This window comes from Chiloscyllium plagiosum, unplaced genomic scaffold (genome assembly GCF_037043375.1).
Source record: "Chiloscyllium plagiosum isolate Xiang-an unplaced genomic scaffold, Cpla_swu_hap1 HiC_scaffold_22, whole genome shotgun sequence".
NCBI classification, from domain to species: Eukaryota; Metazoa; Chordata; class Chondrichthyes; order Orectolobiformes; family Hemiscylliidae; genus Chiloscyllium; species Chiloscyllium plagiosum.
In genome coordinates, this window is record NW_028270160.1 from 65,455,946 (window position 1) to 65,479,760 (window position 23,815).

The following is a 23,815-nucleotide window of genomic DNA, read 5'->3' on the forward strand; positions in this document are numbered from 1 at the left end:
TGTGCATCACCGTTCACTAGTGCAAGGGGTGATCTGAGTATAGAGATCAGAGAGAAGGGCTGTGATATAATTAAAGAAATTAGCACAGATCAATAGGAGACTGAGTGGTCTGGCAAGCTTAAAATTAGATAAATACCCAGGGCTGGATGAAATGTGTCATAAACTGTTGAGTGAGACAGAGGAGGAAATAGATGGGAAGCTGACAATATTTTCAATTGCTCTCTGGCCAGTTGCTAGAGGACTGGAGGACATCCAAGGTGGTACTGCCATTCAAGAAGAGCACAAGGGAGAAACCAAGAGACAACGAGCCAGTCAGACTAACCTGAGTGATGGGGGTAACTATTGGAAGCAATTCCGAGGGACAAAATTAATCTACACTGGGAGAGGCAGGGATCAAGAACTTTTGGCATGGATTTGTTGAGGCTATTAGAGAGGTGATGAAGGGCTTTTGCCTGAAATGTTGATTTTCCTGCTCCTCGGATGCTGCCTGACCTGCTGTGCTTTTCCAGCACCACTCTAATCTTGACTCTGATCTCCAGCATCTGCAGTCCTCACTTTCGCCTTTGTTGAAGTGATGTCAACTTGGTTGAATTTTTTGAAAAGGTGACCAGGTGTTTAGATGAGGGCAGTGCATTTGATTTCTTGGACTTCAACAGGCTTTTGCTAAGGTCACACATGGGAAGCTTATAGCGAAGATAAGAGTTTGTGGGATCCAAGGAAAGTTGGCAAATTAGGTCGAGAATTGGCTGAGCTGCAGAAAGCAGATAATGGTTGATTAGTGTTTTTTGTGCCTGAATCCTGTGACCAATGAGATTTTGCAAGGACCAGTACTGGGGCCCTGCTATTTACAGTTTATATAAATTAATGTCGGAGGGTTCATCAATAGGTTGAGGGTGGTAAATGACTTAGGGAGATGGTGAGGAAAGAGATCTATCTGAGACTGGTACAGTTGAGAACAGAAGCGAGTCAAACATTCAGGGCAGGTAGGGACAAGGAAGGACTAATAAATTAAACTATATTTATTTCAATGCAAGGGGTCTAACAGGGAAGGCAGATGAACTCATGGCATGGTTTGGAACATGGGACTGGGATATCATAGCAATTACAGAAACATGGCTCAGGGATGGACAGGACTGGCAGCTTAATGTTCCAGCATACAAATGCTACAGGAAGGATAGAAAGGGAGACGAGAGAAGGGGGAGTGGAGTTTTTGATAAGGGATAGCATTACAGCTATACTGAGGGAGAATATTCCTGGAAATACATCCAGGGAAGTTGTTTGGGAGGAACTGAGAAATAAGAAAGGGATGATCACCAAGGTGCAAAACTTGACTTACTCTTGGGAAATAAGGGAGGGCAGGTGACTGAGGTGTCATTAGGGAAGCACTTTGGGGCCAGCGACTATAGTTCTACTGGTTTTAAAATAGTGCTGGAAAAGGATAGACCAGATCTAAAAGTTGAAGCTCTAAATTGGAGAAAAGCCAATTTTGACAGTATTAAGCAAGAACTTTCAAAAACTGATTGAGAGCAGATTTTCGCAGGTAAAGGGACGGCTGGAAAATGGGAAGCCTTCAGAAATGAGATAACGAGACTCTAGAGAAAATATATTCCTGTTAGGGTGAAAGGAAAGGCTGGTAGATATAGGGAATGCTGGATGGCTAAAGAAAATGAGGGTTAGGTTAATAAAAAGAAGGAAGCATATGTCACGTATAGACAGTGAATCCTTAGAAGATTATAAAGGAAGTAGGAGTATACTTAAGAGGGAAATCAGGAGGCAAAAAGGGGACATGAGATAGCTTTGGCAAATAGAATTAAGGAGAATCCAAAGGGTTTTTACAAATACATTAAGAACAAAAGAGTAACTAGGGAGAGAACAGAGCCCCTCAAAGCTAATTGGGAGCAGATATTTGCAGTTAAAGGGACAGCTGAAAAATGGGAAGCCTTCAGAAATGAGATAACGAGAGTCCAGAAGAAGTATATTCCTGCACCTCAAAGATCAGCAAGGCGGCTTTTGTGTGGAGCCGCAGAAAATGGGCGAGATACTAAATGAGTATTTCGCATCAGTATTTACTATGGAAAAGGATGTGGTAGATAAAGAATGCAGGAAAATAGATGGTGATATCTTGAAAAATGTCCATATTACAGAGGTGGTGGTGCTGGATATCTTTGTGGGATATAGGTGAATTAATGTTATTTCTGCAATTATAAGTTCTGATACAGAGTAAATGAATTCACATTAGTTTGGGATTGTTTCGGCTGAGAGCTGAATTAGCAAGAATGAGGAAATATATAATCCATTAAAAATGATATGTCAGCAGGAGACGTGATTACAAAACAATGGTAGAAATACAGGCACTAGATAAAATGCTGTGAAGAGAGGCCTGTATAAACAGTAGGTTTCCCACTTCTACAGAGACACAGGAACAAACCCTAATTAAAAGGGCTTAGTGATAAGATGCTGTGAGGGGCAGCGCAGATGGAGGGAGTAGATAATGGTAAGCAAAGGATGGGATGACGTCAAACAACCTTATGGGGGCCAGAGATAGGCATTTGTCATGGACAAGGCCGGATAAACAGAAGTCTTAAGGAAATGAGTGACGTAAGCAGAGGAGGGGGCAAACAATGAAATAAGAAAAAATATATGGGGACTCAAATTGTATAAATTTCAAGGGTTTGTTGAATTTGATGTGTATTTGTCATTGCCTTACCTGGCATTAGACATTGCAACCACTTGCAAGTGTACAAATAAACGACACTACTGTTTCAGATTTTTGGTCTCGGACTGAAATTATTGAAGTGAGTGAGCTTTTGTTTCTCACATCTTGAAACGCATAACGGTGCATAAATCCCCAGGACCTGATCAGGTGTACCCGAGAACTCTGTGGGAAGCTTGCGAAGTGATTGCTGGGCCTCTTGCCGAGATATTTGTATCACCGATAGTCACAGGTAAGGTGCTGGAAGATCAGAGGTTGCCTAACGTGGTGCCATTATTTAAGAAGGGTGGTAAGGACAAGCCAGGGAACTATAGACCAGTGAACCTGACGTCGGTGTTGGGCAAGTTGTTGGAGGGAATCCTGAGGGACAGGACATGCATGTATTTGAAAGGCGAGGACTGATTAGGGATAGTCAACATGGCTTTGTGCATGGGAAGTCATGTCTCACAAACTTGATTTGAGTTTTTTGAGGTAACGACAAAGAGGATTGATGAGGGCAGATAGGTAGATGTGATCTATATGGACTTCAGTAAGGCGTTCGTCAAGGTTCCCCATGGGAGACTGGTTAGCAAGGATAGATCCCAAGGAATACAGGGAGAACTAGCCATTTGGATACAGAACTGGCTCAAAGGTTGAATACAGAGGGCGGTGGTGGAGAGTTGTTTATCAGACTGGAGGCCTGTGACCAGCGGAGTGCCACAAGGATCGGTGCTGTGTCTACTACTTTTCATCATTTATATAAATGATTTGGATGTGAGCATAAGAGCTATAGCTAGTAAGTTTGCAGATGACACCAAAATTGAAGGTGTAGTGGACAGCGAATGAGGTTACCTCAGATTACAAAGGGATCTTGATCAGATGGGCCAATTGACTGAGAAGTGGCACTTGGAGTTTAATTTAGATAAATACGAGGTGCTGCATTTTGGGAAAGCAAATCTTAGCAGCACTTATACACTTAATGATAAGGTCCAAGGGAGTGTTGCTGAACAAAGAGACCTTGGAGTGTAGGTTCATAGATACGTGAAAGTGGAGTCGCAGGTAGATAGGATAGTGAAGGCGGCACTTGGTATGCTTTCCTTTATTGGTCAGAGTATTGAATACAGGAGTTGGGAGGTCATGTTGCAGCTGTGCAGGTCATTGGGTAGGCCACTGTTGGAATATTGCGTGCAATTCTGGTTTCCTTCCTATCGGAAAGATGTTGTGAAACTTGAAAGGATTCAGAAAAGATTTACAAGCATATTGCCAGAGTTGGAGGAGTTGAGCTATTGGGAGAGGCTGGGACTATTTTCCCTGGAGTGTCAGAGACTGGGGGGTGACCTTATAGAGGTTTACAAAATTATGAGGGGCATGGATAGGATGGGGTGGGGGAGTCCAGAACTAGAGGGCATAGGTTTAGGGTGAGAGGGCAAAGATATAAAAGTGACCTGAGGGGCAACTTTTTCACACAGAGGGTGGTACGTGAATGGAATGAGCTACTACTGGAGTAGTGGAGACTGGTACAATTGCAACAATTAAAAGCATTTGGATGGGTATATGAATAGGGAGGGTTTGGCAGGATCCTGGCCTAGTACTGTTCTATTCCAGCCTCGGGCGAACTGTCTGTGTGGAGTTTGCCATTCTCCCAGTGTCCATGCGGGTTTCCTCCCTCAGTCCAAAGATGTGCAGGGTAGGTGAATTGGCTATGCTAAGTTTCCCATAAGCACTCAGGGATGTGTAAGTTAGGTGCATCAGTCATGGGAAATGTAGGTATAGGGTAAAGGGATGGGTTTGTGTCAGATACTCTTTGGAGGGTTGTTGTGGACTTTTTGGGCCAAGTAGCCTGTTTCAACACAGTATGTATTTTATCTATAAGTGTGAGATGACACACAAGGACAGGACAAACAAGGCACGGGAATACATGACGACTGATAGGATCCTGGAAAACACCAGGAATCAGAGGGACTTTGGTGTGATTGTACACTGGTCCCTTAAGGTATTGGGGCAGATGGATAAAGTGGTTAGGAAGGCATACACTAGCATTTAAGAGCAGGGCTGTTACACTGCAGCTGTCTAAATATTGGTTGGACCACACCTCGATTGTATACAGTTCTGGAATCCACATTGTAGGAGGGATGTGATTGCACCGGAAATTTATTCGGGGAAGAGCTTTAGTTAAGAGAGAATGAAGCAGAGGACACTGAAGGGGCGTCAGGGCAGGGGGAGAGCATGATTGTAGATGTTTAAAATTCTAAGGGGCATGCATAGGAGAGACAGGAAGTAACATGCCCCCTTGGTGTAGAGATCAAATATCAAAGGCATAGATTTCTGGTAAGCAGATCAGAGGATGGTGAGATTCTGGAACACTGCCTATAACAGTGGCAGAGACAGAAACCCTCATAACGTTTTAGTAGTATTTTGATGCGCATTTGCAATGCCAAGGCATACAAGGCTGGAAGATCAGATTCAAGTAGTTAGGTGCTTGTTTTTGACTGACTCAGACTCAATGAGCTGAAGGGCATTTTTTGGTGCAGGAGACCTCTATGATTATATTACTCAATGTAAGGTGATAAAAGTACTGCAAAGGAACTAAAGTTAAGCCTTAAAAGGTTTCCAAAGACCTGGTAAGGATTTTGCATTGCAGCAGTAGTATCTGGAGGGTTATAAGGTCTACAGCATTAATTATTCTTTAAAGGAATAACTGACAAGCATAATCTAAGAAGGATTCACAGCAGTGCGGCTTACAACTGTGATATGATCCACTTGTACAATGTGGGAAGTCCAGTGTCCTCAGCAACCACATAGTTAATAGCATTTTGGAGCTCGATGAGCTGGTGAACTCGCTGTGCAGCATCCGCAATATTGCCGTGATGTGGAGTTACCAGTGTTAGACTGGGATGGATAAAGTCAGCAGTCACATGCCATCAGGTTATAACCTAACAGATCCATTCGAAATCACTGCTCCTTCATTCACCTGACTTTTAAAGATTGTTGTGCACAACTTGTTCAGTAGGATGGTCACATCACAGGTAAAGACTGAACCAGGCAGAAAAGAGACCAAGCAAAGTAGAAAAAGGCAGGTCATACAGCAGTGCCCTATGCCTGTCCCCTTCTCTGATATGTTCAGAGTTGCGGAGGGGGCAGACTTCTCAGTGGATAACTGCAGAAGTTAGGTCCGTGGTACCATGGTTGGCTCTGATGAAAGAAGAGAAAGAAGAAAGACCATGTTTTGGTAATTGGAGATCCAATAAGGGCAACTGAGACATTTCTGCTGCAAGAGAGAGACTCCAGAATGGTAGGTTGTCTCCCTGTTGCAATGGTCAAGGATGCACTGGAATGGCAGCATATTCTGAAGGGACAAGGTAAAGAACCAATGTCCGTGTACATATCCAGATATGAGGGATTTGTCCTGTGAAGAAAGATTAAGCAGTTTAGACTTATTTTTCCTGGAGTTTATATACTTTAATTAAATATCATTGTTATAAGATACTAAAGGGAATAAAGTAGACGTAGAAAAGTTGTTTCCTCACGTGGTGCATTCTAAAAGAAGGTGGTCAGAATTTTAGGATAAGGGGTAGCAGATTTAAAAGAGTTGAAGAGAAATTACTTCTTTCAAAGGGCCATGAATCTGTGGAATTCACACCCTAAGAGTGCAATGGATGCTGGATCATGGAGAAGACAGTTAAAGGGGTATGTAGAGTGGACAAGAAAGCTGAGTTGAGGTTGATAGGAGAATGGCCATGATCATATCAAATTGTGGAGCAGGGTCGATCGAGTGGCTGAATTGTTTATTCTTGTTCCTGGTTCTAATGTTTTTATATTGGTATCAATAACATTTGTTATTAAAAAGGATGAGATTCTAAAGCAGAATATAGGGAGTCAGGATATATATTAAAAAGTAAGATCTCCACGGTAATCCTGAGATTACTGTCATGAATGACACTAGCAGCATATACCATATTAATATGTGGCTGAAGAAATGGAGTAAGTGCAAGGAATTCACATTCCTGGGACATTGTGACTAGTTCTAGAGAAGGAGGGACCTGTACAAGTGGTATGGGTTATTTCTGGACTTAAACTAGAATAGCAGAGGGATAGGAATCTCAGCAAGGATACAGAAAAAGAGAGAGAAACAAAGATAGAAACCAAAGAAAAAGGCTAGAAACAAGAGGAAGGCAAAAAAAAAAATCAAGGGAGTCATTGTGCAAAAGCAGATGGAGTTCAATCTGGATAAATAAGAGGTATTACATTTTGGCACACAAAACAAGAGTAGGGCTTATTTAATTAATGGTAGGGCCTTGGATAATGTTTAAAAATGTGTTGCTGGAAAAGTGCAGCAGGTCAGGCAGCATCAAAAGAGAAGGAGAACCGATGTTTCTGGATTTCAAGAGTAGGGAGCACATTTTTAAGGTGAGATGAGAGAGATTTTAAAAAGACATGAGGAGCAAATTTCTTTTTTTACAGAGGGTGGTTCGTGCGTGGAATGAACTTCCTGAGAAAGTGGTGGATGTAGGTACGTTTAAAAGATATTTGGATAGATACATGAAAAGAAAAGGTTTGGAGGGATATGGGCCAGGAGTAGGCAGGTGGGACTAGTTTAGTTTGGGATTATGTTCAGCATGTTCGGGCGGCATGGTGATTCAGTGGGGAGCTAGCACTGCTGCCTCACAGTGCCAGGTAGCTGGTTCGCCTCCAGCCTCGAGAATTTGCACATTCTCCCCATATCTGCGTGGGTTTCCTCCCACAGTCCAAAGATGTGCTGGTTAGGTGGACTGGCCATGCTAAATTGCCCATAGTGTTCAGGGATGTGTAGGGAAATGCATTAGTCAGGGAAAATATAGAGTAATAGGGGAGGGGAATGAGTCTGAGTGGCTTACTCTTCGGAGACCTCTTGGGCCAAATGGCCCGTTTCCACACTGTAGGGATTCTATGATTCTATGGACTAGTTAGACCAAAAGGTCTGTTTCAATGTTGTATGGCTCTATGACTAACAAAGTTAAACAGACAAGTTAAAGGCTTGTGTCATTACATGCAGAGCATTCAGAATAAGGTAAATGAATCAGCACTGCAACTGGATATAAATCGTCATGATGTACTTGCAATTATGGAGACATGGCTGCAGGGTGATCAATGATGGGAACTGAACGTCCAGGGGTACTATTTTGGAAAAAACAGATAAAAAGGGAAAGGAGATGGAGTAACATTGAAAAAGGCAAATGCAATAGCTAGAAAGGATATTGGCTTGAAAAATCATGATGTGCAATCTGTGTTAAGTGGAAATAAAAAACTTCACAGGGCAGAAAGTATTGTTGGCGCTGTCTGTAAGCCCCCAAACAATAGTGGAGATGCAAGAGAAGAGTTTAAGCATAGATGAAGGGTACAACTGCAATGATGGATGACTAATTTGCATATAGACTGGACAAACCAAATTTCCAACGTAACGTGCAAGGAGATTTCCTGGATTGTATACTTTATGACTGTTTAGATCAATACATTGAGGAACCAACCAGAGAACAAGCTGTTCTGGACTGGGTACTGCGCAATGAGAAAGGATCGACTAACAACCATGTTGTGTAAAGTTCTTTGGGGAAGAGCAACCCTATGATAGAATTCTTCATTAAGATGGACAGCGAAGTAGTCAAGTCTGAAACTCGGGTCCTGAGACTAGATAAACGGAACTATGAGTCACGAATTACCAAAGGATGGATTGGAAAAACCATGCTAAAGAGACTGATGGTGGTTTGGCAATGGCTAATACTTAAAGAACATGTGTATGAATTACAACAATTATTCATTCCTGTCTGGTACAAAAATACAAGAAAATGTGGTTCAATCATGGCTTTCAAACAAATTAGGGATAGAATTAAATTCAAAGAGGAAACTTACAAAATTGCCACAAATGCATCAAGGTTGAGAGTATTTCAGAATTCAGCAGATGATAAAACATTTAAGAGACCAGTGGACAAAATTAAAGCACATGGGACAAGAGGTAACATACTGGCTGGGTTGACAATTGTTTTACAGACAGAAAACAGTGAGAACAAAATGGGTGTTTTTGAGAGTGGCAGATAATAACTTGTGTGTATTGCAAAGATCAATACTTGGGTGTCATCTATTTATGATATACATAGATGAGGGAACCAAATGCAACATTTCCAAGTTTGCTGATGACAACTTTAGAACTCTGTACTTCCAACCCTGGCATATTATTATGCATCCCTCTCCCTATCTCTGTATTTCCAACCCTGGCCTATTATTATGCATCCCTATAAATGGTTGTGAATTCAGCCATTTATTCTCTTGGTCTGGAACTTCCCGCCCAAGCTCTTCTTTTTTTTAAATCTTCGCATAAGCTTTGGTCATCACTTCCACATCAATCCCTAATTTCCCATGTTATATCTCAATGTCCAATTTTGTTTCATAATACTTCTGCACAGACTTGTGAGAAAGATGGCGGCATGGTGGCTCAGTGGTTAGCACTGCTACCTCACAGAACCAGGGTCCCAGGTTCAATTCCAGCATTGGGCAACTGTGTGTGTGGAGTTTGCACATTCTCCCTGTGTCTGCGTGGTTTTCCTCTGGGTGCCCCAGTTTCCTGCCACAGCCTAAAGACGTGCAGGTCAGGTGAATTGGCCATGCTAAATTGCCTATAGTGTTAGGTGCATTAGTCAGAGGGAAATGGGTCTGGGTGGGTTACTCTTTGGAGGGTCAGTGTGGACTGGTTGGGCTGAAGGGCCTGTTTCCACACTGTAGCAAATCTAAATAAAAATGATGCTAGGGAGGCTTCAAGGTGATTTTAAACAAGTTGAATGAGTGGGCAAACATGGCAGAAGTAATGCACTTTGATGTGGAAAACAGAAACGAAGATTATTATTTAAACGGTGATATGTTGAGAAGTATGGATGTATGAAGGGATCTAGGTGGTGCTTATGCATCAGTAAATGCAAGTAGACAAGCAGAACCAGCAAGTAATTAAAAAGGTAAATGCTATATTGGGCCTTGATTGCAAGATAATTTAAGTTCCGACATAGGGATATCTTAATGCAGTTATACAGCACCTTGGGGAGACTACATCTGGAGTATCACTTGCAATTTTGCCTTCCTATCTAAGAAAGGATATACTTGCCATTGTGGACTGCAGTGGAGGTTCAACAGACTGATGTCAGAGTTGGTGGGACTGTCCTATGGATTGGCTCAACTTGACCTATGTTCATGAAAGTTAAGAAGAATGAGAGGAGATCAGATTGAAATGGTTATAATCCTAACAGTCCTGGAAAGGGCCTGTTACCCAGCATGATTTTCCAGGTTTAGAAGTCTAGAACTGTTATACAGGGGAGATTATTGAGATTCTAAGTGAGAAAACATTTCTTCAAGGAGTAATGTGGTATTCACTACCACAGAAGACTGGAGGTCAAGTCAATGAATATAATCAGGAAGGAGATGGATTCTTTCTGGATTTCAAAAGCGTCACGGGGTTACGAGGAGAATGCAGAAATATAGCATTGAGACACATGATCGGGCACAATCATATCGAATGGTGAAGCATGCTTGAAAGGGCTGAATAACCTACAGCTGATTCTAATATCTATGTGCGCAGCACATCATATAGCTTTATATTTCCTTGTATAGTCAATGATCACTTAACAAGAAAGAAGCCCCCAGCTTTTGGCTCCTCAAGATTCTGTCCTCTGTGATATTTATTTAAAATCTACCTTATACTTTGATAACTTGATATGGAAATCAACTTTTCAAAATTGATACCATAACAGAAACAATAAAACAACAGTAAATCACATATCAAGAAAAGCAAACTATTAGACAGTTAAACAACAAATCAAAACTTAACACTTGTCAACATGAACTAAGAGATGAGATAATTTACGACTTTTTCAATCAGTTTGAATTATAGAGAAATTAATAATACATTTTCAATACTGAATAATTTAGCAATTTAGTCAAAACGTAATAAATGTACAAAGCCAGAAAAAAAATCAACAAAATTAGTTCTCATTTGAGCAGGATCAATTGTAAGGGATAAATTTAGAGGCTTCAATTTTTTATTTTGGAGTAGAACACATAGGCTTGCTCACTGAAAGCTGTGGCCTATTCCTGCTCAAACTTCACATGTAATTTATCAAATATTAAATAAGAGAAATCATGAGAGAGCAAAGAACATTGTAAATTAAAACAAGCACAACAAAGTTAGAATCACTTAGAATAATCTACCAGGCAGGACTGGAAACTGATTCTTCATAATACAGAAGGCTGTTTTGATGGAGGAGTTTGATGGGGAGATGAACCATAAAGTTTAGATTACATTACAGTGTGGAAACAGGCCCTTCGGCCCAACAAGTCCACACCGACCCGCCGAAGCGAAACCCACCCATACATTTACCCCTTGCCTAACACTACGGGCAATTTAGCATGGCCAATTCACCTGACCCTGCACATCTTTGGACTGTGGGAGGAAACCGGAGCACCCGGAGGAAACCCACGCAGACACGGGGAGAACGTGCAAACTCCACACAGTCAGTCGCCTGAGGCGGGAATTGAACCCGGGTCTCAGGCGCTGTGAGGCAGCAGTGCTAACTTGTGGGCGGCACTGTGCCACCGTGCCGCCCACAAGTTCATGAATAAAAATGTGCAGACCTTTATGACTGTGGATTTATTTCCTGAAAACATGTTTTTATGTAACCTGGTAGGATGAGTAGAGGAGATGAATATTATTTAAACATAGAAAGACAACAAAGTTGCTGCATGCAGGGATTTGGGACTCGTGTATAAATCAAGAAAGACTTGCACACAAGTTCACAGAACCATAGAATCACACAGTAAAGAGATCCTTCAGCCCATCAAATCTGTACCACCAAAAACATTCTACTTACCTACACTAGCCCCACTTTGCCAAATTGGGAAAGTTCAGCGGGCAATAGGGAAGGAAAATGGAATAGGGGCCTTTATATCAAAAGGGAATGAAGTACAATAATAGGGAAGTCTTGTTAAAACCATACAAGGCATAAGTTAGACTATACCTAGAATACTGAACAGTTTGGGCCCGTTACAGATGAGAAATGGCATCATTTTGATTGGAACAACACATCCATCCTAGGACAAGCCAAACAAAGACACGTACGAGAATTCTTAGAAGCATGGCATTCTAGAAAATATTCACTGGAATTGGTGGTAGTCTAAAGATAGTCCAATCATTCAGTTGATCCCAAGTATGACAGAAATGTTGAGGAGATTGAGCACATACTCATTGGAATTTAGGAGAATGAGGGGTGACTTTATTGAAACGTACAAAATTTCTAGGGAGCTTGATGGAGTAGATGCAGATGGTTGTTAGCAGGTTTTGAGAAGATTTGTAGCTCAGGTTGAGGTTCTGGATGTAAGTTTCCTCACTGAGCTGGAAGGTTCGTTTTCAGACATTTCGTTCCCATACTAGGTAACATCAGTGAGCCTCTGGTGAAGCACTAGTGTTAGTGACCCACTTTCTACTTGTGTGTTTAGGTTTCCTTGGGTTGGTGATGTCATTTCCTGCAGTAATGTTATTTCCTGTTCTTTTTCTCAGAGGGTGGTAAATAGGGTCCAAGTTAATGCATTTGTTGATAGCATTCCAGTTGGAATGCCATGTTTCTAGGAATTCTCGGGCATGTCTCTGTATGGCTTGTCCTAGGATGGATGTGTTGTCCCAGTCAAAGTGGTGTCCTTCCTCATCCATGTGTGAGGATACCAGTGAGTGAGTCATGTATTTTAGTGGCTAGTTGATGTTAATGTATCTTGGTGGCTAGCTTTCTGCCCGTTTGTCCAATGTAGTGTTTGTCACAGTTCTTGCAAGGTATTTTGTAAATGACATTAGTTTTACTTGTTGTCTGTACAGGGTCTTTCAAGTTCATTAGCTACTGTTTTAGTGTGTTGGTGGGCTACCATGGTGCCAAGAAATCTGAGTAGTCTGGCAGTCATTTCCGAGATACCTTTGACGTAGGGGAGTGTGGCTAGGGTTTCGGACAGGTTTTGTCTGCTTTTTGGGTTTGTTGCTGAGAAATCGGCTGACTGTGTTCATTGAGTGTCCATTCTTTTTGAATACGCTCAAACTGCTCTGCCAAACATCGAACCCAAGCTTTGGGTCCACTATGTGGATGACACCTCTGTCATCACTAAACGAAACAAATTAGAGGAAACCTTCAAGACCATCAATAATATCCTTACTGGCAAAAATTCACTGAAGAGGAGGAAAACAACAAACTGCCATTCTTAGGTGTCACAGGAGAGCAAACAGCCAATGAGGAACCTCAAACCAGTGTCCACAGGAAAACACATATGGACCAAGTACTGAACTACAGAAGCAACCATCCCAAAACCTACAAACTAAGCTGCATTAGAACATTATTTCAACAAGTTACCACACACTGCAGCACAGAGGAACTACGAAGAGCAGAGGAAAATCACCTATACGGCGTACTCAAAACGAACGGGTACCCAATGGACACAGTCTGTCGATTTCTCAGCAATAAACCAAAACAAGCAGATAAAACCCGTCCGAAAATCCTAGCCATTCTCCCCTACGTCAAAGACATCTCGGAAATGACTGCCAGACTACTCAGATCTCTTGGAACCATGGTAGCTCACAAACCCCACAAACACACTAAAACAGCAGTTAATGAACTTGAAAGACCCTATACAAATAACAAGCAAAACTAATGTCATTTACAAAATACCGTACAAGAAATTTAACAAACACTACATTGGACAAACGGGCAGAAAACTAGCCACCAGGATACATTAACATCAACTAGCCACAAAAATACATAACCCACTCTTAATAGTATCCTTACACACAGGTGAGCAAGGACACCACTTCGACTGGGACAACACATTCATCCTAAGACAAGCCAAACAGACACGCATGAGAATTCCTAGAAGCATGGCATTCCAACCGGAACTCTAACACATTGACTTAGACCCCATTTACCACCCTCTGAGAAAAAGAATAAGAAATGACATCACCAACCCAAGGAAACCTACATACATAAATAGAAAACAGGTTACTAACACCAGTGCTTCACCGGAGCCTCACTGATGATGTTACCTAGTATGGTGACGCAACATCCGAAAACTAACCTTCCAGCTCAACGAGCAAATTTACATCCAGCATAGGGTTATTTCCCATGAGAGTGTAAGACCAGAGGCATAAGGAGTCAAATATTTAAGATAGAGATGAGAAGGAATTTTTCTCCCAAGAGGGTACTAAATCTTAGGATTTCTTTCTTGTAGAGGCTGGGTTAAGTATAATCAAGGCAAAGACACACTGATTTCTAATCTGAGAATTTTATTTTACTTTTAATAAGGGAATCAACAGCTATCAGAAAAAGGCAGGAAGGTAGAGTTCAGGATGATCAGATCAGCCACGATCTCACTAAATGATGGAACAGATGCAATGGGATAAATGGCCTACTTATTTTCCTATGTTTTCTGGTGTTATATTATGGGGCTAGTTTTTTTTAAACCAGTCACTTCTAATTAGCTTTGAAGGTGGGACTCTAATGGGTAAAGAGCTTATACTCTGACTGCTGTGCTTTTCCAGCACACTTTTTGACTCTAATGGGTGTTGGGTTCCCTGGCTCAACTCTAATTATCCCTATCTGATTAGATAAGTGAAGCATGTGCATCTGTCACTACAGGGACATTGTAGCCCCATGTCAGCAAGAGACTTGCTCCCTGTGGGTTTCTCAGCACTAAATCTACATTGCATCTGTGTTTGTGCCATGATACCTAAAGACTTTTCCCTGTTAGTTTTAACTCTGCTCCAGTTGTGAGCAGAAATCTGGTATCTCACCAAGTTTAAATGAACAGAATGAATGTTTCTGGACCAAACATCCATAATTAATCACAGGAGAGCAGAACCCTCTCATCACAACCCACAATCCTGATCTCTTCCCAGCAACAGGATACTCTGTCAGTGTTTCGACACACTTTGCATCGTATCATTAATCTCTGATACTGAGGCCAAGTACACTATGCAACCATTACTCCAGAAGTCAGCAACTTTAGCAGAGATAAAATTGGGCTATTCCAGTCATTGGACACAATGCTACACCACACATCCACCCTCAGTTCTTTTCAAGTCCTTAACTATTTACACTTAATGCTTCCATTTATGACAGGCTACTATTACCTCTCATCCTCGTTTGCTGATTTTATTTATCTCCTGTCAAGGATAGTAGCTTACTTCTTCTAATTTCATGGACAGCTTGGTCAAGCAGCCAGTGGTCAGCTGGAAAAGCCATCATGGTTAAGTCCACAATGTCCCTGATCTCTACGGTTGCCTATCAAGAGCCAGGCTACTAGATGGTGATTTGAATCCCCAACTGCTCAGACCAATTCTTCCCATACAGTGAGCCTACCACAACTGAAGAATTTCCAACGGACGTAAATAATCTAGATGCTTAAAGCCCACACCAACTGGATGCCTGAGCTCTGAATGCTAGCTCCAATTACATTTGAAATAGCACACATTTAACACCTCTCAAATGCTACGGGCCCAGTTATGTTTTAGTTGAAATTCCACAATACCTCTTCTGTCCATATAATTGCCTGGTACTAGATGCATGGCACCAGTTTTGAGATACAGGAGAAATCCAGCTTCAGGATCTTCCCTGCGTTCCTGGCTCAGCAAGGTGTACAGAATTACCTGAAAGAAAGAAGTGAAAATTTACCTCTGTTTATTGATTTTCATAGTTGACAAAGCATTTTTTAAAATTCAGTCATTGGATGTGAATGTCACTGGCTGGCCTTGAGAAGGTGGTCATAAGCTGTGTGTTTCTGAACTGCTATATTCCATGTGCTGTAGGTTGACCCAACAAAGCCCAAGGGTTTGATCCAGTAACAGTGATGGAATGGCAATATATTTCCAGGTAAGGATGGTGAGTGGCTTGGAAGAAACTTACAGGTGGTGGAGTTCCCATGTATCTGCTGCCCTTGTCCTCATAGATGGAAGTGGTCATAGGTCTGAAAGATGCTGCCAAATAATCTTCAGAGAATTTCTGCAGTGCATTTTGTAGATAGCACACACTGTTGCTACTGAATGTTGGTGGTGGAGGTAATGGATGGTTGCGAATGTGGTGCCAATCATGCAGGCTGCTTTGCCCTGGATGGCATCAAGCGACTTGAAAGTTGTCACAGCTGAACCCATCCAGGCAACTGGGGAGTATGCCATCACACTCTTGACTTGTGCCTTACAGACGATGGACAAGCTTTGAAAAGACAGGTGGCGAGTTGCTCGTCACACTATTCCTGGTCTCTGACCTGCTCTTGTAAACACCATGTTTATGTGAGTTGTGTTAGTTCAGTTCTTGGTCAATGGTAACCCCCAAGGATGTTGATAGTGGAGGATTCAGAAATGTTAAGGGATGGTGGTTAGATTGTCTTTTATTGCAGATTGTCATTGTCTTGCATTCTTGCGATGCAAATGCTACTTGCCATTTTTCAGCTCAAGCCTGGATAGTATTCAGATAGTGCTAAATAAGCTTTAAATTCTCATAGTACAAATGCTTATATTTACTTCATAAACATTAAATTTCAGAAGTTTAAAGGGTGATTTTTTAAGATAAGAAGATGAACAGATAAAGCAAGAAGTAGGTTAAGAACTAGAGAGTACAGTCTAAAAGAGACATACACTTTTCAGGACCGAAAGTGGGAATTTTTTTTATTCATTCATAGGATGTTGGTGACCAGCATTTACTGCTCATCCCTAATTGCCCAGAGGGAATCGAAGAGTCAATTACATTGCTGTGAGTCTGGAGTCATGTCTAGGCCAGACCAGGTAAGGACAGCAGATCTTTTTTCCCAAAGGACATAGTGAGCCAGTTGGGTTTTCTAACAATCAGCAATGGTTTAATGACATCATTAGATTCTTAAATCCAGATTATTATTGAACTTAAATTCCATCATCTGCAGTGACAGTATTCAAACAGAGGTCCCCAGAACATTACCTGGGTCTCTGAGTTGAGCAAATATTACCACTAAGTCATCTTCTACCCTAATTTCACACAAAAGCCAGAAGAGGTTTTAAAGTTTGGCAACTGATAATCAATTAGTTGTTGATTTTAAAACTGAGATTGGTAACTCTTACCAAAAAGTATGAAGGAATACAGACAAAAGAAAGCAAGGTTAAGGGGGTATTCAATGAACAGACAAGAAAGAAGGAAAGAGAGATACAACAGCCTGTGAAGTGGCAATTCGAGTAAGATATTGGAATAATAAAGTTTAAGCATCTGCAGGGAACCATTCAGTTAACTGGACAGTTTCAGTGCTGGAAATGCTACAGTTCTAAAGTCAAAGTGACCCAAATCTCATCAGAATCCCACAGATCTCTCTGAAGTAAGATCTTGAGATAGCAATTAGTAACAAGAACCACAGTTTAGTTTTGTTCATACCTTACTAGTGGGGAACCTAATATCTCCTTTTATTTGAGGCCAGAGTGTCCAAGACAATGCCAGCAAGCTCCTGTTTCTGGGCCCATACATTATATTCTATTGCCAGTCTCCATAAACGTCTCTTTGTAGTTGCTTCCAATTAAACCTGTTGGACTATAACCTGGTGTTGTGTGATTGTTAATGGTGAATCCAAAATAATTCTTTAAGTATATTAAAGAAAAAAGAATAACTAAAGAGAGAATAGGACCTCTCAAGGTCCAAAGTGGACATGTTTGTGTCGAACCGCAGGAGATAGGAGAGGTCCTCAATGAATATTTCTCCACTGTGTCTACCATGGAAAAACACAAGATGGCATGGAGACATTCGGGGTGATATCTTGGGGTCAGTCCATATCACAGTGGAGGTGATGTTGGACATAGAATGTATGAAGGTGGATAAATCTCCTGGTCCTGACCAGTTATATCCAAGAATACTGAAAAAGGTTACAGAAGAAATTACTGATTTTATTTGCATCATCAGTAGCCACAGGTGAGGTCCCAGAAAACTGGAGGGTAGCAAATGTTGGGCCCTTATGCAAGAAGGGCTACAAATAAGAAACCTGGGATCTATAGACCAGTAAGTCTAACACTGGTTTCTCAAGTTACTTGAGAAGATTGTGAGAAAGAAAATATACATGCATTTGGAAAGACAAGGTTTGATTAGGAGTAGTCAGCATGGCCTGGTCAGCGTAGGAGATCAAACCGCACAAATTTGAGAGAGTTCTTTGATGAAGTGACCAGAAATGACTATGGCATCACGGTAGATGTAGTCTATAAGGATTTCAGCAAGGCCTTTGAATCACAGATGTACAACACAGAAACAGATCCTTCAGTCCAACTCATCCATGCTGACTAGATATTCTGAACTAATTCAGTCCCGTTTGTCAGCACTTGGCCCAAATCTCTATAAACCCTTCCTATTCATTTACCCATCCAGATGCCTTTCAAATGCTGTAATTGTACCAGCCTCCACTACTTCATCTGGCAGCCCATTCCATTCATGCACCACTCTGAGGCAAACTTGGCCCTTTGACCCTTTTTAAATTCTTCCCCCCTCACCTTAAACCTATGCCCTCTAGTTCTCAATTGCCCTACCCGAGGGAAAAAACCTTATTTATTTATCCTATCCATGCCCCACATGAACCTCCATGGTGTAATCCTTCAGCATGCAACACTCCAGGGAAAACAGCCTCAGCCAATTCAGCCTCTCCTTATGGCTCAAATCATCCAAGTCTAGCAACATCCTTGTAAATCTTTTCTGAACCCTTTCAAGTTTCACAACATCCTTCCAACAGGACGGAGACTAGAATTGCACACAGTATTCCAAAAGTGACCTAACCAATGTCATGTACAGCTGCAACAGGACCTCCCAACTCCTATACTCAATGCTCAGACCAATAAAGGAAAGCATACCAATGCCTTCTTCACTATCCTATCTACCTGCGACTCCACTTTCAAGGGGCTGTCAACATGCACTCCAAGGTCTCTTTGTTCAGCAACAGTCCCCAGGACCTTACCATTAAGTGTACAAGTCCTGCCCTGATTTGCCTTTCCAAAATGCAGCATTCACATTTATCAAAATTAAACTCCATCTGGCACCCCTCATCCCACTGGCCTATCTGGTCGAGTCAAAAAGTGTGGCACTGGAAAAATGCAGCTTGTCAGGCAGCATCCGAGGAGCAAGAGAGTTGACATTTCGAGCATAAGCTCTTCATCAGTCTTCACTTTCTCCCATTTGATCAAGATCACGTTGTACTCTGAAATAACCCTCTTCGCTGTCCATCCTACCTCCAATTTTGGTGCTATCTGCAAACTTACTAACTGTCCCTCCTAAAGAACATAGAATGTTACAGCACAATACAGGCCCTTCGGCCTTCAATGTAGCGCCGACTGCAGAACCAATCTGAAGCCTATTTATCCTACACTATTCCATTTTCATTTACATGTTTATCCAATAACCATTTAATTGCCCTTAAAGTTGGCATGTCTACTACTGTTGCAGACAGGCCATTCCACACCTCTACTACTCTAAGTAAAGAAACTACCTCTGAGATCTGTCCTATATCTATTACCCCTCAATTTAAAGCTGTGCCCTCTTGTGCGAGCCATCACCATCTGAGGAAAAAGGGTGCACAGTTTGGGCCATTCTAACCCTCTGATTATTCCTCTATGTCTCAATTAAGTCACTTCTCAACCTTCTCTCAAATGAAAACCGCCTCAAATCTCTCAGCCTTTCCTCATAAGGCCTTTCCTCCATACCATACAACATCCTAGTAAATCTCCTCTGAACCATTTCCAAAGCTTCCACGTCCTTCATATAATGCGGTGACCAGAACTATATTCAATATTCCAAGTGCAGCCACACCAGAGTTTTGAACAGCTGCAACATGACCTTGTGGTTCTGAAACTCAATCCCTCTACCAATAAAAGCTAACACACCATATACCTTCTTAACAACCCTATGAACCAGGGTGGCAACTTTCAGGGATCTATGTACAGAGGAACCTCGATTATCCGAACGAGATGAGCGGGCACTATTTTGTTCAAATAATTGATTATTCTGTTCATTGATTTCCTCTGGGCCTCAGTTTTCTGTGAAGTCTGCTCCCCTTTCAGGAGACAAAGCAGCAGCACAATGTGCGCGAGTCCCCGCCTCAACCCCATCCACTCCCACCCCCAATCCAGCCCGCTCCTTCCCCACACCCCCCTCCCCCGGCTCCCTCCCCAAACCCCAACCCAGTCTGCTCCCTCCCCACCCCTGGCTCGCTCTCGCCAAAGGACCGGTCTCCATGCTGTTGGACTCAATGGTAAGGTCATGGGGAGTCATTAAGTGCATAAATCCTGCTCCGATTTGACTTTCCAAAATGCAGCTCACATTTATCTAAATTAAACTCCACCTGCCACTCCTTGGCCTATTGGCCCAGCTGAGATCAAGATCCTGTTGTACTCTGAAATAACTCCCTTCGCTGTCCACCACTCCTCCAATTTCGGTGTCATCCATACACTTATTAAGCAGACGTCTAATGTTCACATCCAAATAATTTATATAAATGACAAAAAGCATTGCATCCAGCACCAATCCACTGGTCACAGGCTGCCAGTATGAAAAATAACACTCCTGCCAGTTCTGTACCCAAATGGCTAGACTTCCCTATATCCCATGTGATCTAACCTTGCTAACCAGTCAACACGAGGAACCTTATCGAGCACCTTACTGAAGTCCATATAGATCACATCCACTGCTCTGCCCTCATCAATACTCTTCGTTACTTCTTTAAAAATATCAATTAAGTTAGGAAGACATGATTTTCTCTGCACAAAGACATATTAACTGCTCCTAATCAGTTTTTGCCTTTCCAAATACATGCCAATCCTGTCCCTCAGGAATCCCTCCAACAACTTACAGATCACCGATGTCAGGCTCACCGGTCTATAGTTCCCTGGCAAGGGGCCCAGCAATCACTTCTCTAGCTTCCCAGAGTTCAAGGATAATCCTGATCAGGTCCCACGGATTTATCCACCTTTTTGTTTTAAGCCATCCAGCACTTCCTCCTCTGTACTCTGGAGACTTTTTTTATATGATGTTGCTATTTATTTCCCCAATTTCTAAATCTTCCACGTCCTTCTCCACACTAAACACGGATGCAAAATATTTGTGTAATACCGCCCTCATCTCCTGTGGTTTCACACAAAGGCTGTTGATCTTTGAGGGGCCTTATTCTCTCCCTAATTACCCTCTTGTCCCTTAATATATTTGTACAATCCCTTTGGATTCTCCTTAACCCTATTTGCCAAAGCTGTCTCATGTCCCCTTTTTGCCCTCTTGATTTCCCTCTTAAGTAATACTCCTGCTACCTTTATATTCCTCAAGGGATTCACTCGATCTTTGCTGTCTATACTTGACATATGCTTCCTACTTTTTCTTGACTTTAATTTCAATTTCTCTAGTCATCCAGAATTCCCTACACCTATCAGCCTTGCCCTTCATCCTAACAGGAACATAGTGCCTCCGGATTCTCGTTACCTCGTTTTTGAAGGCTTCCCATTTTCCAGCCATCTCTTTACCTGCAAACATCTGCGTTCCCCCCAAACCCCCACTCAACTTTTGAAAATTCTTACCTTCAAAATTGGCCTTCCTCCAATTTAGAACTTCAACTTTTAGATCCAGTATATCCTCTTTCATCACCATTTTAAAATTAATAGAATTGTTGGCCCCAAAGTGCTCTCCACTAACACCTCAATCACCTGCCCCGATTTATTTCCCAAGAGTGGGTCAGGTTTTGTACCTTCCCTCATAGGTACATTCACATACTAAATCAGGCAAGTTTCTTCTCCATATTTAACAAATTCCTTTCCATCCAATAATCGACTTAAAACTGAATGTATAGTTGCCAAATTTGCTCATGATTCAAGCTTGGATGGGAAGCTAAGTTATGAAGAGGACAGAAGAACATCACAAAAAGATTAAATGTGTTGGAAGCAATTCAAAGATGATTTACCAGACTAACAGCTGGTATGGATACGCAGGCTTAGGAAGAAAGATTGGACAGGCTGTGTTTATAAGAATAAGAGGCAACATGATTGAAACACACAAGATGTTAAGGGGTCTTGACAGGTTGGATGTTTCTCCTATAGGATAATCTAGAACTGGAGCTCAAAGTTTACAAATTAGGGGTCATTTATTTAAATGAAATATGAAGTTCACATTTTTGGGTCTTTGGAATTCACTTTGTGTATAGCAGAATTCTTGAATATTTTTAAGGCAGAAGTGGTGAAAGATTATTGACAGTCGGTGGGAATGTGGACTTCAGGTTACAATTAGATTTGCCATGATCTTACTGAATAATGCAGAATGGCCTGCTCATCGCTTGTATGATCATATGGAGAAACGCTCATGGGAACACAAAAGGAAATTGAAAAATAAATCATAAATATAAAGTACAAAACACAAAGTTCAATACAAAGCAAGTTAGAGCTGCAGAATAATAATATCTTTGTGCAAATGATAAATGAAGTGTGCAGAGACTAAAGGACATGCAGAACTTTTTCAAAAAAGAAAACTTTTGAGATAAGGTGTCATGCAAGAGCTTTTCAACCAAATGAAGACACACACTATACGAGGGAGCATGGCAGCATTTTGGCAAGCTGCTTAAACATGCAGAAAAGTGTGAAGTGAGAAGGCGTTCTCTCTTTCTTCCCCTCACAGAGTGACCACCTTCAGGAACCGTTCCACCAACAAGAGCAGCACCTTCAGGAACTGCATCCCACCGAGAATCAGCACCTTCAGCAGCCATTCCTCAGTGAGGGTCAGCGCTTTCAGGACCCCTTCCCTAGCAAGAGTCAGCACCTTCAGGAGCTGTTCCCCCATTGAGAATCAGCACTTTCAGCAACTATCCCCCTCCATGATACTAAGCCACATACCTGACTTCTGTGCTCCACCGAATTAGATTCTTTCCCCGTTTTAAGCTCCAAAGGCATGACTTTAGTATGTGTCCTGGATTGGCGGTGAATTTTTACAGAAGCTGTTACATCAATCTTGCCTTTTAATCCAAACCTCGGAGACCAAATATTCTCCTCAATGTCTTCAATATCAAGCACTGTGATGCCACAGATTGAAGCCAGTCTGGATGGATTTCTATCACTGGGTCTAGGAAAAATATTCAAGTAAATCACATCATGTTTTGGATTACCATCGTTCATTGGAAATCAATGAGGGTGAATCCATGAAGGAGCAGGTGTACAAAAGTTTACGCACCCAAACATGGGACAGGCATATAACACCAGCAAAGCGAGATGGTTAGGCGGTGAGGGACAAGTGGCTAAATTATTAGTAGATAGAAGAAACATGGAGAAAAACAAATTTATTTTCTAAGAAGAAAGGCATGTCAATTTTAGCTCTGTCAGTTCAAGAAAAAAGTATAAATCCCAAATTTCAAATGATTAAGGAGATGAGGGTGTTGACCTGATGAAAAGTCAACTCTGACTGACCAAGAAATTATCATCCAAAATTTGCCATTCTTGTATTTGTCCCGATTAGTGTGAGGTAAAACTCTGCAGCAACAATTCTCCATTTTAAGCAATATTTAAGTGACAATGCGAGGGTTCTGGTCACTATGGAACCGTCACAGCCAATACAGGGAATCCAGCCAGAGATAAACCAGCTAAATAGCATCTTCATCCAGCAAAATCATGGAGCTCAGTGGATCTACAGAACTGGAACCCAATCATAATTAGAAGCAATGAAATTCAAGCATTAAAAAAAAATTAAGAGCAAGTCAATAAACAGTTAAACAGACAAGATCCTGAGCAACAGGGTGAGAGTATGAATACCAAAGACCGCTTGTACGGTACGATTCTGTCTAATTTAATTTCAATTGTGCTTGCTTAATATACCAACCCCTACACACTAAGTTTAATACATGTGGAACATTACGTACAGTTTCAGTTGCATTTGCTGTATCCCGGACTGAGCAGAATTATCCATGAAATCTTGAGCCCAGGTCTCTAACGATGGGAAGTAATCACGTAATGCTTGCATCATATCTGCTTGACTCAGATTCAAACTGTACCTGCATTTCAAAAAGAGCTCAAGATCACATCAGACTAAAGATATCCCTCATGGGTCAGTGAAGGAGTTGCATGAGTAGCCCCAA

General features: G+C 41.7%; 1 protein-coding gene across 2 annotated transcripts in view; it reads right to left on the reverse strand.

The window, feature by feature from the left end:
* The window catches only part of dna2 (DNA replication helicase/nuclease 2), a 130,552-nt gene that overhangs the window by 85,803 nt on the left and 20,934 nt on the right, over positions 1–23,815 (reverse strand). For both annotated transcript variants that reach the window (XM_043712247.2, XM_087999146.1), the window contains exons 6-8: positions 23,600–23,731; positions 22,584–22,809; positions 15,263–15,380 (exon numbers count right to left, since the gene is read on the reverse strand). In XM_043712247.2, coding sequence (XP_043568182.2) covers positions 15,263–15,380; positions 22,584–22,809; positions 23,600–23,731 — 476 coding nt within the window. The remainder of the gene's footprint in view (positions 1–15,262; positions 15,381–22,583; positions 22,810–23,599; positions 23,732–23,815) is intronic.